This window comes from Macaca mulatta, chromosome X (assembly GCF_049350105.2).
Source record: "Macaca mulatta isolate MMU2019108-1 chromosome X, T2T-MMU8v2.0, whole genome shotgun sequence".
Lineage (NCBI taxonomy): Eukaryota > Metazoa > Chordata > Mammalia > Primates > Cercopithecidae > Macaca > Macaca mulatta.
In genome coordinates, this window is record NC_133426.1 from 14,391,223 (window position 1) to 14,407,744 (window position 16,522).

Consider the following 16,522-nt stretch of genomic DNA (forward strand, 5'->3'; position numbering starts at 1 on the left):
CACAAAGGGAGGTGGCACCTGGGTACTATACTAATCTAGCTAAATGAGCCACATAGAAGCAAATCTGTTCTGCCTTCCAGGTTCTGCAGCTGCCCATCTGAGCATGTATACTATAATCTCTTCTACCTATTCTGAAGTCCTTGCACCACTCTTTAAACTGTTACATGCTCTTTCAGTCCCCATTTTGCACATAATGAAGTGTAATTAACTGAAATAGCTCTTCTCACCTTCCTTATCTCTCCAGGGATCTGCTGTTGAACTTACAAAACTCATTTAAGTACACAAGGTACAAATTGTCCTTGTTGTACCATCTGAGTTACGCTTAGGCTGTCATTCACATCAGAAGTCCTTCATTTAGTATACCTTTTATATGTGGCTGAAGACACTACTGACATGCAGTGAGCATTAATGAAATAAAATTAATACCAAGTTTCCTTGTCTTTTGGGAAACATAACCGTTATTATTTTCTGGCAAGATAAAGAGTTCAGTGCCTCTGGTGACTCAGAGGAGTTGCATATTATTGTGGAAGGCAGTAATCTAGTTACAGAAGAAGATAATTCAATTGATGGCTGTTTACAGCTAAGTCATTTCAATCCCACCTTTTCAACCCCACCATTTGACCCCCTCCTTTGACCCAAACATAAACCCAGATCCCATACATTTTTCTCTAAGGCTATTTGTCCTTTATACCAAGGAATAAATATAATTTTTCAGGCTTTTATCTAATTTATGTAGAAATAATCAATACAAATATCACTGACATCAGCTAAAATGACACATTTAAATATGGTAGAAATGGTTCACCAGCCAAATAATCAATGTTAAAAATCAACACTGGAAAAATTATATTATTAATGAATATTTAATCTCTGCTATATAAAAGAGATGAACTAGAGGGCTGGAGGGGGAACAGGTATATATTTAAGGGGCTCATCTTAGATGTAACATCAACATTAAACCTAATGTTAATGGAGGAATTGCGCTGTGAATGAACAACAATACTGTAAGTTCCTTAGGGCCAGGGACACAGCACAGGCTCAGTAAATGTTTTCTGAATGAATGAATGAATGAATGAATGAGTGGTCCTCTTGATAGATTTACAGTGCAACATTGGGATTTGGAGAACTGCTTTAAAATCTCTATTCGCATCTAGGGATTAATAAACTAGATTTTGGAAAAGTCTAGAATATAATGTAGGTGTTTCTGTTTATTAATTAATTAAAATGACCACAAAGTCATTATTCTTACCCTTAATTTCTCGGTCTGAAAAGTTAATGAACTGTATCTGTTCCATGAATAATTGAGTTGAACTTGAAAGAGAACTCCCTATTCCAAAAGCCTCCCACACCACCAGTTAACTGTGATTTATCCTTTTACTTCTAAAGAATTTTAAGCATCTTCCATCTAACTTGACTGACAACCAATCTGTGCTTCCTCTGTCTTTATTCTGTCAGGAAGAAGACGTTACTCGTGAAAGTCGTTTTAATTTTAGTGGTTATGGAATGGGTCACTGCCTCCAAGTGAAAGATGGAACAGCTGTCAAGGCCACACCTGCCAACCCGCTCCCACAACCCCCAAAAGATGCAGATGCCATCAAGAAGAAGTTTGTGGACCGGGCAAAAAGGATTGACACGATATCTCGAGCTGCCTTCCCATTGGCCTTCCTCATTTTCAACATCTTTTACTGGATCACATACAAAATCATTCGGCATGAAGATGTCCACAAGAAATAGATGTGCCCTACAGACCCTGGGACCTTATTGCCTCAGTGTTGTGCTTGTAAATACACAGTGAAATTGTCTTTATAACACTTTGACAGAGGAGAAGATTGAGGGAGGGGGGAGGGAGGGTCATGGGGATGGGTTTCCTGGCACCTACAAGAAAAAAAGACAAGTAATATGGGTGATGAAGAAAACTGTACAAAATTGAGGGGTTGCAGAATCACGGGAACATAATTCCCTTCCATAGTCTTTAGCATTGTTCTTTCAGTCAGACATGATATGTGCATCAATAAGACACGATATGCGGGGTCAAGTTCTCAAGGGCTGTTTGCCTTTTGGTCCTTTTAGTTTGGTTTGGCTTTGACTAATTCTGGTACTGAAAAGTTAGTTATACACACACACACACGCACACACACACAAACACACACTTCAAAAATGCTTAACTGTCTGACCATAGTGACTAGCCTACAGTGAGTCGAGGACCAAACTTTTTCAGGAAAATGCTGCCTCGTTTTTAAAACAAGCCGCCTAAGCTATGTTCTTTACAACGTCTGTAATTAGTGTTTCACTTGAGAAGTCCTTTTGTGGGTCGTAAATTATTTCTACTTATCCAGTAAATAACAATGACAAAATAAACACCAATGACAGAAAAATTTCTACTTTACTGTCCATATAGGTGTGCATTTTAAATATTTTTCTTTCCAAGTTAAAATTTTGAAAGTTCAATTGTGTATTGTGTAATTAATTTGATAGTGTACCCTCTTAATAAATGCCCACTTTATTTTATATCCAAGTTAGTGCACTATATATATATTTTTGCTTTGGCTATATTTACATGTGACTTTAATTGCCCAACTGTGACTAGCCATTGCAGCTACTCAGCTACTGTATTTATGGAGATGGTGTGTCCTGAACAGTGTAGCTCAGGTCAGCTTGAACTTTCCATTTCTGCTCTCATTGTAGGTGTAACTACTAGTCCTAATGTCAACTGATCCATGATTTCTACTGTCAATATAAGTGAACATTGTTTTAAATATCCTTAACTAACTTAAAGAATTTTAAAATTGTACTGTGATTTTCATAACCCGTTGCCTTTTTGGTACCAGAGCTACGTGGTTTGAATTCTGGCTACATGTTTTAAGTAAGAAAAAAAAAAGACGTATTTTTGCTTACTCAGATAAAACCTGTAAAAATATAAGGAAATAATTAAATTTTACATGTGCTGTACAAGGGGTTATTTTAAAAAGCATTTGTTCAATTTCAATAAAGCTAAGTGTGCCACAAACTTCTCTAGAGGCTTTCATTTTCATTTTGAATTAAAATGTAGATATTTAAGTTTTTATTTGAAAATTTTTATTATTATACTTTAAGTTCTGGGATACATGTGCAGAACGTGGTTTGTTACATAGGTATACACGTGCCATGGTGGTTTTCTGCACCCATCAACACATCAACGACACTAGGTATTTCTCCTAATGCTATCCCTCCCCTAGCCCCAAACCCCCTGACAGGTCCTGGTGTGTAATGTTCCCTGCCCTGTGTCCATGTGTTCTCATTGTTCAACTCCCACTTGTAAGTGAGAACATGTGGTGTTTGGTTTTCTGTTCCTGTGTTAGTTTGCTGAGAATGATGGTTTCCAGCTTCATCCATGTCCCTGCAAAGGACATGAACTCATCCTTTTTTATGGCTGCATAGTACTCCATGGTGTATACGTGCCACATTTTCTTTATCCAGTCTATCATTGATGGGCATTTGGGTTAGTTCCAAGTCTTGGCTATTGTAAATAGTGCTACAATAAACATATGTGTGCATGTATCTTTAGAGCAGAATTATTTATAATCCTCTGGGTATATACCCAGTAATGGGATTGCTCGGTCAAATGGTATTTCTGGTTCTAGATCCTTGAGGAATCACCACACTGTCTTCCACAATGGTTGAAATAATTTACACTCCCACCAACAGTGTAAAAGTGTTCCTATTTCTCCACATCCTCTCAAGCATCTGTTGTTTCCTGACTTTTTAATGATTGCCATTCTAACTGGTATGAGATGGTATCTCATTGTGATTTTGATCTGCATTTCTCTAATGACCAGTGATGAGGAGCTTTTTTCATGTTTGTTGGCTGCATAAATGTCTTCTTTTGAGAAGTGTCTGTTCATATCCTTTGCCCACTTTTTGATGGGGTTGTTTGATTTTTTCTTGTAAATTAGTTTAAGTTCTTTGTAGATTCTGGATATTAGCCCTTTGTCAGATGGATAGATTGCAAAAATGTTCTCCCATTCTGTAGGTTGCCTGTTAACTCTGGTGATATTTTCTTTTGCTGTGCAGGAGCTCTTTAGTTTAGTTAGATCCCATTTGTCAATTTTGGCTTTTGTTGCCATTGCTGTTGGTGTTTTAGTCATGAAGTCTTTGCCTATGCCTATGTCCTGAATGGTATTGCCTAGGTTTTCTTCTAGGGTTTTTATGGTTTTAGGTCTAACATTTAAGTCTTTAATCTATCTTGAATTAATTTTTGTATAAGGTATAAGGAAGGGATCCAGATTCAGCTTTCTACATGTGGCTAGCTAGTTTTCCCAACACCATTTATTAAATGGGGAATCCTTTCCCCATTTCTTGTTTTTGTCAGGTTTGTCAAAGGTCAGCTGGTTGTAGATGCGTAGTGTTATTTCTGAGGCCTCTGTTCTGTTCCATTGGTCTATATCTCTGTTTTGGTACCAGTAGTTGTTATGGTTACTGTAGCCTTGTAGTATAGTTTGAAGTCAGGTAGTGTGATGCCTCCAGCTTTGTTCTTTTTGCTTAGGATTGTCTTGGCTATATGGGCTCTTTTTTGGTTCCATATGAAATTTAAAGTAGGTTTTTCTAATTCTGTGAAGAAAGTCAATGGTAGCTTGATGGGGATAGCATTGAATCTATGAATTACTTTGGGCAGTATGGCCATTTTCATGATATTGATTCTTTCCATCCATGAGCATGGAATGTTTTTCCATTTGTGTCCTCTCTAATTTCCTTGAGCAGTGGTTTGTAGTTCTCCTTGAAGAGGTCCTTCACATCCCTTGTAAGTTGTATTCCTAGGTATTTTATTCTTTTTGTAGCAATTGTCAATGGGAGTTAATTCATCATTTCACTCTCTGTTTGTCTATTATTGATGTATAGGAATGCTTGTGATTTTTGCACATTGATTTTTTATCCTGAGATTTTGCTGAAGTTGCTTATCAGCTTAAGGAGATTTTGGGCTGAGATGATGGGGTTTTCTAAATATACAATCATGTCATCTGCAAACAGAAACAATCTGACTTCCTCTCTTCCTGTTTGAATACCCGTTATTTTTTTCTCTTGCCTGATTGCCCTGGCCGGAACTTCCAATACTGTGTTGAAAAGGATCCATGGTTTCATTTTTAAATTAAACATTTTAACATGTTTATTTTGAGAAATGAGTATAAAGCATTTTAATATTCTTTTATGTAAATCTACTGTATTTCAATAAAAATGTTTAAAATGAATACCAGAAGGCAATAATTTGCCTGAAGACCTGTCTCATCAAAAAGAGAAACTGAACTTTTAAACAAACAATTTTACTTTTAGAGCATGTGCCCTGTTAAAGTAAATGGAGACCAGGCCTGAAGAATCCTTGGGAAGACAAAGCCAGTTAGACCTCATAAATGATCTTAACCTTGCTTGATTTGTGAACATAAGCAAAAGTTAACTTGGACTATTTCTTGTAAATGCCTATATTACAGAAAAAAAAAATGAAACTTAAGGGTAACCATTCGGAAGCCACCAATTAACTTATATTACTTTACAATTTGGTATGTTTTTGCAGTGACTGCTACTGGTTTTTCCTTTCCATATTTAGTGCTTCCTTCAGGAGCTCTTGTAAGGCAGGCCTGGTAGTGACAAAATCTCTCAGCATTTGCTTGTCTGTAAAGGATTTTATTTTTCCTTCACTTATGAAGCTTAGTTTGGCTGGATACGAAATTCTGGGTTGAAAATTCTTTTCTTTAAGCATGTTGAATATTGGCCCCCACTCTCTTCTGGTTTGTAGGGTTTCTTTGGAGAGATCCGCTGTTAGTCTGATGGGCTTCCCTTTGTGGGTGACCCAACCTTTCTCTCTGGCTGCCCTTAACATTTTTTCCTTCATTTCAACCTTGGTGAATCTGATGATTATGTGTCTTGGGGTTGCTCTTCTCGAGGAGTATCTTTGTGGTGTTCTCTGTATTTCCTGAATTTGAATGTTAGCCTGCCTTGCTAGATTGGAGAAGTTCTCCTGGATGATATCCTGAAGAGTGTTTTCCAACTTGGTTCCATTCTCCCCATCAATTTCAGGTACACCAATCAAACGTAGGTTTGGTCTTTTCACATAGTCCCATATTTCTTGGAGGCTTTGTTCAGTTTTTTTTTTTTTTCATTCTTTTTTCTCTAATCTTTTTGTCACCCTTTATTTCATTAAGTTGATCTTCAATCTCTGATATCCTTTCTTCTACTTGATTGCTTTGGCTATTGATGCTTGTGTATACTTCACGAAGTTCTCATGCTGTGTTTTTCAGCTCCATCAGGTCATTTATATTCTTCTCTAAACTGGTTATTCTAGTTAGCAATTCCTCTAACCTTTTTTCAAGGCTCTTAGCTTCCTTGCATTGGGTTAGAGCATGCTCCTTTAGATCGGGGGAATTTGTTATTACCCGCCTTCCGAAGGCTACTTCTGTCAATTCGTCAAACTCATTCTTCATCCAGTTTTGTTCCCTTGCTGGCAAGGAGTTGTGATCCTTTGGAGGAGAAGAGGGGTTCTGTTTTTCAGAATTTTCAGCTTTTTTGCACTATTTTTTCTTCATCTTATTGGATTTATCTACCTTTGGTCTTTGATGTTGGTGACCTTCGGATGGGGTTTCTATCTGGACATCCTTTTTGTTGATGTTGATGCTATTCCTTTCTGTTTGTTAGTTGTCCTTCTAACAGTCAGGCCTCTCTGCTGCAGGTCTGCTGGAGTTTCCTGGAGGTCCATTCCAGACCCTGTTTGCCTGGGTATCACCAGCAGAGGCTGCAGAACAGCAAAGATTGCTGCCTGTTCCTTCCTCTGGAAGCTTCATCCCAGAGGGGCACCTGCCAGATGCCAGCTGGAGCTCTCCAGCATGAGGTGTCTGTCGACCCCTGCTGGGAGGTGTCTCCCAGTCAGGAGACACCAAGGTCAGGGACCCACTTGAGAAGGCAGTCTGTCCCTTAGCAGAGCTCGAGCACTGTGCTGGGAGATCCACTGCTCTCTTCAGAGCCAGCAGGCAGGAACATTTAATTCTGCTGAAGCTGCGCCCACAACCACCCCTTCCCCCAGGTGCTGTGTTCCAGGGGGATGGGAGTTTTATCTATAAGCCCCTGACTGGGGCTGCTGCCTTTCTTTTAGAGATCCGCTGCCCAAAGAGGAGGAATCTAGAGAGGCAGTCTGGCTACAGCGGCTTTGCTGAGGTGTGGTGGGCTCTACCCAGTTCAAACTTCCCTGTGGCTTTGTTTACACTGTGAGGGGAAAATTGCCTACTCAAGCCTCAGGAATGGTGGACACCCCTCCCCACACCAAGCTCGTGTGTCCCAGGTCAACTTCAGACTGCTGTGCTGGCATTGAGAATTTCAAGCCAGTGGATATTAGCTTGCCAGGTTCCATGGGGGTGGGATCTGCTGAGCTAGACCACTTGACTCCCTGGCTTCAGCCTCCTTTCCAGTGGAGTGAACTATTCTGTCTTACTGGCATTCCAGGCACCACTGGAGTATGAAAAAAAAAAAACTCCTATAGCTAGCTTGGTGTCTGCCCAAACGGCCGCCCAGTTCAGTGCTTGAAACCCAGGGCCCTGGTGGTGCAGGCACCTGAGGGAATCTCCTGGTCTGTGGGTTGTGAAGACCGTGGGAAAAGCATAGTATCTGGGCTGGAATGTACCATTCCTCACGGAACAGTCCCTCACGGCTGCCATTGGCTAGGGGAGGGAGTTTCCCGACCCGTTGTGCTTCCCGGGTGAGGCAACACCCCACCCTGCTTCGGCTCACCCTCCATGGGCTGCACCCACTGTCTAACCAGTCCCAATGAGATGAGCCGGGTACCTCAGTTGGAAATGCAGAAATCACCCACCTTCTGTGTTAGTCTCGCTGGGAGCTGCAGACTGGAGCTGTTCCTATTTGGCCATCTTCCAAAAGGTAGATTATTTAAATCACAATGATAACTTGGATTTTTGCATCTGGTCTTCCTCGTAAGTTTGAAGCACTTATACAACTATTATATTATTGATGCGTTAGTATCTCCATGAAGAAAGAAAAAATATGTTCTTCTCATTGCAGAAACAGAGAAATGGAAGTATTAGTAGCATTGTGAGGCCAGGCGTGGTGGCTTATGCCTGTAATCCCAGCACTTTGGGAAGTTGAGGCAGGCAGATCACAAGGTCATGAGATCACGACCAACCTGGCCAACATGGTGAAACCCCGTCTCTACTAAAAATACAAAAAAATTAGCTGGGCATGGTGGCACGCTCCCGTAGTCCCAACTACTTGGAAGGCTGAGGCAAGAGAATTGCTTGAACCCGGGAGGTGGAGGTGGCAGTGAGCTGAGATCGCACCACTGCATTCCAGCCTGGCGACAGAGCAAGACTCTATCAAAAAATAACATAACATAACATAACATAACATAACATAACACAACACAACACACATAACAACATAATAAAATAAAATACCAAGAGCACCGAGGAAGCATAAAATCTTAAGGTGAAACAAAACTTAAGTGACCAACCCTTTAGCTACCCATCCTGACTTTGTCAAGAATGGAGTTCCAAGATGAAAGAAAAATTATGAGAGCCCCTGTGAAGTAGAGGTAACTCGTGTTGACTCCTGTAGATTTTCCTTAACCAAAGATATTAATCAGTATTCTGAGAAAGATATGGATTCATAAGACAATGTTTATGGCCTTTTAAACCTATTCAAATATTGAATAATTTTCATATAGAGGAATATTGCAGAATGCTAAGAAGCCACCACTTTTAACTTTACGAGAGCTTTTAGCTACCACCTTTAACCACTTTGGAGATAGGGAGACTAGCTCAGCCACTATCAACAGTGTGACCTTGGATAAATTACCTGACTTTTCAGAATAGTTGTTTCATAGAGTTTCAAGAGAACTGACTGGAAAAAAAATGCAGCTAAAGCCATTAGCATGGTGTCTAACACAAATTAAATTATCAATAACTGAAAGATAATAAAATAATTATTGTTATGAATAGTATTGGTTATCCACCGGGCAAGAAGCTTCACAATGTCTAGCCTTGTCAAGTTCAATGACATGCTTTTTGCATCATTTTAAAAATACTGTTTCTGTCTTATTGGTCATTCCTTTCCAAACAAATAAGGTGAAGTATTTTTTCTCAATTCTTTTCCTTCCTCTGCAAAACAGTAAAATTGAGGCTAACATGCCTCCCAAAGATGGGCCTAACCCCATAAGTATCCCAGGAAGAACCCCAATGCAGTATACGGCAGAGTGGGTAGGCACTTTAGGGAGAAAATCCTGAGACAATTGATTATGTTTAATCAATGTGTGTGCCATATAATTGTGGAGGGAGATATAGTCCCCCCATTAGAAAATTGAGAAGAGATTCACACCAAAACATATCTGCCAGCCACTAAAGTAGGCAAAGGCATCTTGGATGGCAAGAGGACTTCTTGACTTTTCTCTGATTCTAGCCTACATTCAGTGAAATAAATTCTTAAATGCACCAATGTGGGTTATATAAAATAAATAAGATGAAATCTCAGAGAAAATATTTTGAGTACCACATATGCTGGTGAAACAGATTAATTCTTTATAATGTTACTGGGGATTTTATTTGGGACATTTTTGTTTTGTGATAGTATTTCAGGGAAAATAGTTCAAAAGTAAAATTATGGCTCTGAGGAAGAGACCTTCTTACCTGTTTTCATTAGATTGGAAGCCTTTGGGAGAAAGTGGCTATGTTTCCATTGGTTATCCGCAATGCCTGCCAAAGCTCAAATTCCCAACGGATATTATTACTATTGCTAGAAAAACATAGGTGAAGGAGGATATGCTGTGCCTACTGAAAAAGTTACATAAGTTTTCCCCAACCCAGAAATTACAGAAGGTAACTAACTACTGCCACGATTTTTTCAGATAATGGATTACTGGAGGATTTGTCTTTTAAACATTTTTCAATTCCTACCATTTGGTTTTAAAAACACATAGGGATGACTTAAGGCTTGAGACTCTTTATGGCATTCTCAAATAACTTGGCCCTAAACCAATGCTACAAATGAGACTGGCTGTAGATTTTTAAAAATCCTTCCAAGCAGTGCTAGCTTTAAGCTCCTCATCTATGCCACTGAACAGGACTGCCAAATTCTAAAAGCAAAATTTCCAATAAAGATTAAATGAATATCATTTTACATTTCACTTACTCCATTAATACCAAATAAGAAGGTTCTAACCAAAACACAGCACAAAATTCCATATCATATGATTCACAGCTTTGGAAAATAAAATCTATTCAGAATTTTTTTAGGGTTTATGCATTTTAAGCCTAAAACCAATTTGTGGGATGAATCTAAACCATATGTCTGCCAGAAATTCTTTTTTAATCTTTCAACCTCTGCTTTGAACCTTTTCTTGTTTTCACCAATTTGGAGTTTTTTTTTTAAAGTATAATTTGAATGATTCAAGCAATGTATTTTTTCATAGATCACAAAGTAGAAGAATTAAAGATAACGCTACAACTTCATATTTACATAATGTTTTCAAAATATCAACATGTTTAATGCCTATGACAGCATTTGATTCTAACAACAATCCAAGGTGCCCAGATCACAAAGAGTCAATACACACCCTTTGATCAACAGATAAACAGAAGCTCCATGAATTAAACTCCTTGCCCAAGATCCCCTATCATATTAGAGTTTGAACATCCAGCACAATTTGTTTCTTAACTCCTCAGACTGTATACACTTTCACTATATCCACACTAAGAAAAGAAAAACCTGGAAATTAAAAGGTCATGGTACCACTGATCCATGCTCATGAATGACAATATAAATGGCAGAAGAGAGCCCAGAATGTTTCTGTTGAAAATGCTTAAGAGAAATAACTCGAAATTGTGCATGCAGTATTAATAACATCTTCAGAGTCAAGATCTTGTGTGACTGATTGGCCCAAAAGATACAGGGGTTGAAAAAAAGACCAACAAAATTCCACTTCAAAAGGTGTTTATTTTTATTTTTGAAGGAGGGAAAATGACGTTTGCTTTGTTACACATGTTCCCACATGAGAAAAGAGGCACTATTTCTACTCTGGGTGCAAATGCAGTTTAAAAATAACAATATATAGTTTCCCAAGATGATGGAAGTGTGTATTAGATGTTTTTAGACTATGAGCTAGCATTTAGAAAGGCCATTATCGCTTTGGCACAAATGATTCATAAGCAGGTAAATGTAGCTTGAAAGAGGAGTGCAAAGCTCTAGGGTGCTCTTTGTGAAGTGTGTACCACACTGGCCCTCTTGCAGTAGGACCCAGGGCTGCTCATGGAACAGACAATTTGGTCAGTCCTCATACAGACTGAAGCCTCATTAGAAGCTCCAGGTCCTCAAAAATGATGAAACCAAGGGCAAGGAGACCCTTCACGTGCAAGGATCAGGACTAACCAAGAGTTAATCAAATTCAATGAATAATCATTTCTTATACTATTTCTGCTTCTTGAGGAGAAATATTTAGGGGCAGGGTAGTAGGGAAGGGAGAAGAGGTAAAAGGAAGACAAGAGCCAGAAAGTTGCCTTTTAGACACAAACCAGACAATGTCACTGTTTTAATCTTCAATGCCTCCCGATATTACTCAGAGAACAAGCCACAGAGTCCTCACTTTGGCCACATGATTTAACCACATGAACTCCCATCATGCTCTGCCATACCTTCTCCCTCCAAGCATAGTGGCCACCTTACCAGTGCTTAAACATGCCAAGCACAATTCCACCACAGGTCCTTTGCACTAGCCAATTCCTCTACCTGGCACCCTCTTTTCCAATACCAGGAGGTTGGCAAAAGTTTTCTGTAAATAGCCAGGTAGTAAATGATTTAGGCTTCACACGCCGTACAACCTCTGCTACAACTACTCAACTCTGCTATTATAGCATGAAAGCAGTCACACACATTGAACAAACAAGTGGGTGTGGCTGTGCGCCAATAAAACTTTATTTACAAAAGCAAGTAGCAGACCAGATTTGGCCCACAGGCAGTACATTGCCAATCCCTGCTCTAGATACATACAGGGCTTATTCACTCATTTAATTCAGGCCTCTGCTCAAATGCCTTCTTATCAGAGAAGACTTCTCTGACCACCTTGTATAAACTAGCACCTCCCAATCATTTCTATTTCTCATTTCTACCTTATATTTTTCATGGCATTTGATACTTTCTGACAATTGATATTTTTATGTGTTTATTCTCTAACACACACACATACACACACGCACACACACAAACACACATGAAGGACAGCTCTAAGTGAGAAATTGGAACCTGGTTCATTATTGTATTCTCAAGATCCAGACCTGTGCCTGGTATTTAGTAGATGTTTAATCAATATTGTATTTGTTCAATGAATAACTGAATAGTTAATATTTATTAGGGAGTTAATTGGGTGTATGGAAGGCTTAGAGATAGAACTAAGGAACCTAATATTACCCAGTTAGATAAAAATTACCATCAAAACTTAAGTAGGTTTTGAGTCTATAACAATGAAGGAATTGCACTAGATAAACATTTTCTAAAGTGTGTTCTGAAAAACCCTACTATAGATCCTTAAGGGTCTGGGACATTAGCAGTCATATCTGGATTGAGTCACTATAGTTTCAATGATTTTATCAGATGGCATGGGTATACTAAATGTGGGCTCTCTAAGAGGTAACCCAGAGGATCTCCTGCATTCTGAACATATTTCTTCTCACCCTCACTATGTACTAGTAACTCACTTTCCTCTAAGTAGTCAGAATCAATCACCCCAGGTAGTACAGCAACCCCCTTCTTTGCCTACTGACTCCCTGGCACAAGAAGCACCAAGTGCCCGGTAGCAGTATCAGTTCAATGAAATCACTGTTTTGTCATCTGAAGGAAGCAGAGGCAAAGATTCCAGAAAAGGTTTTACACTTGAGGTTTTCTATCTAAACACTCTTAAATCATAGTTTTCAAAAGGATAAAATCATGACTCTTAGGCAAATATAAAATTAGCACAAGTCCAAAATTTAGCTTATTAATTGATGAAAAAACAGTAAAATGTTAAAACCAGACCAAAGAGCATTTGAGAAATGGGGTATTTACAAGCAATGTTAGGATAAGTTTGCTGGGTTAGATTTTTCTAAAAACTGGCTAATGTCCAATAGAGTTCATAAACAATAACCTTTATGGTTATCCGCTCTTCGGACAGAAATTATTTGAATTTCTATTAGATAAAATTCTACTAGCTCATCTCTGCCTCTACTGATGGGTGAAATAGCCTAGAAAATACTATGCCATGCCCAGCACTACACTAAAAGAGCACCTGTAATCTTTTTTTGCCTAATTCCAAGTTTCTTACAGACAAGTGCAATTCAAATGTAATGCTTAACTATCATCTGACTATCAACATCATACCTCAACAGGACCAATACCCAGAGAGTTAAAGTGACATGGGCCATATTACTTAGCATGTTAATGTGCCTTTGAGCTCAAACCCAAAGTCCCCTGAATTCGATCCTGATTCCTTTCTAACCACTCCCATGAGCCTTTTTCCATATATTCTAGGTAGAGAAAGTTTAAAAGGGCAGTTCCTCTCCTTTAAGTTATTCTACTTCCACATGATTATTTGCCCACTCTTCTGGAAGGCAAGTGTCATAGTTCTAAAGGCATAGTTTGTGAAGTCACATCTGCATTTAAATTATCCCTCTGTCTTTTGTTTGCTGAGTGTCCTTGAGCAAAGCTTTAATGCCCTGGGACTGAAGATAATGTAAAATATAATAACATATACCTTATACAATTGCAGGTGAGGTTTAAATTGATTAGTACCTGCACTTAGTGGGTACTAAATAAATATTAGTTCTCATTTCCCTTCCCGCCCACCTTTAATTAATAATGTTTTACTTCACTAATGATGCCATTCAGAACCTATCGCCTATAAATGAAGTCTATTCCTTTGTGGTCTACTGTAACTACCATAGTTTTAAATCATTGCCTAAACATCAAAAAGGCTGGTTGGAAGTGAAAAGGCCATATCTAGAGACAGTCTGGACAAACTTCTTTAGCAAATGGTGACAACAAGGTTTTTTACCGTTTTGTTTTAATCTACTACAGAAAGGTAAACATTTTCCTAATTGAAATGTTAAAAAGGCTTATGTTGGCATAAGCAGGGCTTTTGCTATATATAACTAATATTGATGTAGTGCCAGTACAGTTTATAAATTGCTTTAACATAAATTCTGCCAAATCATCCTGTGAACACAGGGATGGTGGCCTTGGGCCAGTTTCTCTCAAAGCCTCAGTTTATTCTGTAAAATGGAGAAGAATAATGGTTTCCCATCAGAGAGACTAGCATGGAGTAGGCGAGTAGGCCTTCAGTTCATAATAACCATCATCAAAACCATAAGTAGCATCACCACCACCACCATCATCATAACCTTATGGATAAGGAAACTGAAACAGCACAGGTTAAGAAACTAGTTCACTGTCACAGAAGTGGGACCTGCCATCAGGTATTAGCTGTGTGGCTCTAGGCAATGTTTATAAGATGAAAATGATGAGATTTGCCCCATCTCCCCACCTTTCAAGTCTGCTGTGAAAATTAAATGAAACCATGAATGTCAAAGGTATCTGAAAACTATTCCATGTGTGAGAAAACTGGGGCACAGGGAGGTTAAGTAACTTGCCTAGGGCACACAGCTCATAAATGTCACAGCCAAGATTCAAACCCAGGCAATCTTTCCGCAGAATCCATACTCTTAATCACCAGATCATATTGCTTCTTCAATAAAAGAAATTATCATGATGGAAAAAATGTTGTATTACCCTCCCCTCTTTATCAGTTATACTCCCCTCCAGGGCTTCTACGTGACATGTTATGTCTTTGTTTGTTTGTTTTTTTTTTTTTTTTGTAGCTCTTGTCATATCATCTTTAATTACTCATTTCCTTACCCATTTCCCCTACCAGCCTATGAGCTTTTGAGGTCACTGTATTAGTTTCCTAGGGCTGCAGGAATTTATTCTCTCACAATTCTGAAAGCTAGAAGTATGATATCAAGGTGTCAGCAGGGCCATGTTCCCTCCAAAGTCTCTAGAAAAGAACTCTTCCTTGCCTTTTTCTAGCTTCTGGTGATTCTGGTAGTCCTTTGCATTCCTTGGCTTGCAGTTGCATCACTCCAACTTCTGCCTCTGTCTTTACATGGCCATATTTTCTCTGTATGTCTGTCTCTAAAACTCCCTCTCCTTAAAAAAAAAAAAAAACACCTTAGAGGGCCCATGTTAATCCAGTATGACCTCATTTTAGCTCAACTAATTATATCTGCAAAGATCCTATTCCCAAGTAAGGTCACATTCTGAGGTTCTAGGTGAACATGAATTTGGGGTACACACTATTCAACCAAGTATAGGCACCAACTGTGTCTAATATTTTTATAGAGTCCCTGGCCCAGTGTAAAATACATACAGATTAAGCCAGAGATAGCTTGGTGACTGAGCATGTAGGTGCTGGAGTAAAATTCCCTGGGATAAAACACTCTTTCTGCCTCTACCAACTGTGAGCCTTTAAGCAATGGTTCCAAATGCTCTACGCCTTGGAGTCCTAATGTTTAAAACAGTACCTATTTCACAGGGTTCTAATGATATTGAAATTAGTTAATTCAGATTAAGTGCTTAGAAAAATAACTAGTCCATAAGAAGTATTCAACAAAGATTATTTTTAGACAGCAAACACAATATTTTTAAATGAAATAATGCAAGCAAGGAGTTCCAGAAAGCACTAAAACAGCCTATATTCAGCTGTTAATATTATAAAATATTCTCACATCAACCCTTTCTTTGTGTGTAGTATTTTTAGAGCATCAATGAACATTCAATTTAAAAGAGAGAATGGCTGTAGGAGGGAAAGAGGTGAAAAGGAAAAGGCTTGTCTTCCCTTCCCCCTCGGGGGAAAAAATTAAAAAGAGCCATGGAGAAGCAGTATAATTTCTAAGAGACCATGCCAGGAAAATGGAATTGCTTTTCTGAAAATAGAAGATTAATACCTGGAGGGTCTAAAATGTAATTATGGTATTGATCTCAGGAAAGTCTTGGATGGATCTAACTTTTTTTTCCTCTTGTGGTCTCTGTTATCATTAAAATGGGCTCACATGTCAAGGTCGGCAGACTACAAAGTACCTGCACAGAACACATCAAGGCAGGCAAAAAGGTCCTGTTAGTGGGTTCTGGGAGGTATCTCAAGGTAACTTTTAATGTATGTCAGCATGGTTCACTCATCAATTTTCTCAATGACTTTGGTAACTGATTTAATAAGCTGTTAATGAAGTGTCAAGGCAACACTAAAAGCTACTGTGTCCTAGTTCCATCCATTTTGTGGTGTGACTGCAGGAACAGAAGGACCCCAAACCTCAGGATTGAAATGAATTAAAGCTGATTTTACATCTTTCCTCTCTAGCACCATTGAGGAAATGAATCTTTTAAAAATTCCAGATATACTTCCTCCTGTTAAAAGGTAAACTTAGGCATATTAAAATTTTAAAGAGTTTATTTGAGCAGTGATTCATGAATCAGGCAG

The 16,522-nt window shown here is 38.7% G+C and overlaps 1 protein-coding gene across 1 annotated transcript in view; it reads left to right on the forward strand.

The window, feature by feature from the left end:
- GLRA2 (glycine receptor alpha 2) overlaps window positions 1–1,841 on the forward strand; it is a 230,002-nt gene extending 228,161 nt beyond the window's left edge. The window contains 1 exon segment of the mRNA NM_001266926.1: window positions 1,456–1,841. Coding sequence (NP_001253855.1) covers window positions 1,456–1,734 — 279 coding nt within the window. The 3' untranslated portion in view covers window positions 1,735–1,841.
- Window positions 1,842–16,522: the final 14,681 nt, after the last annotated feature.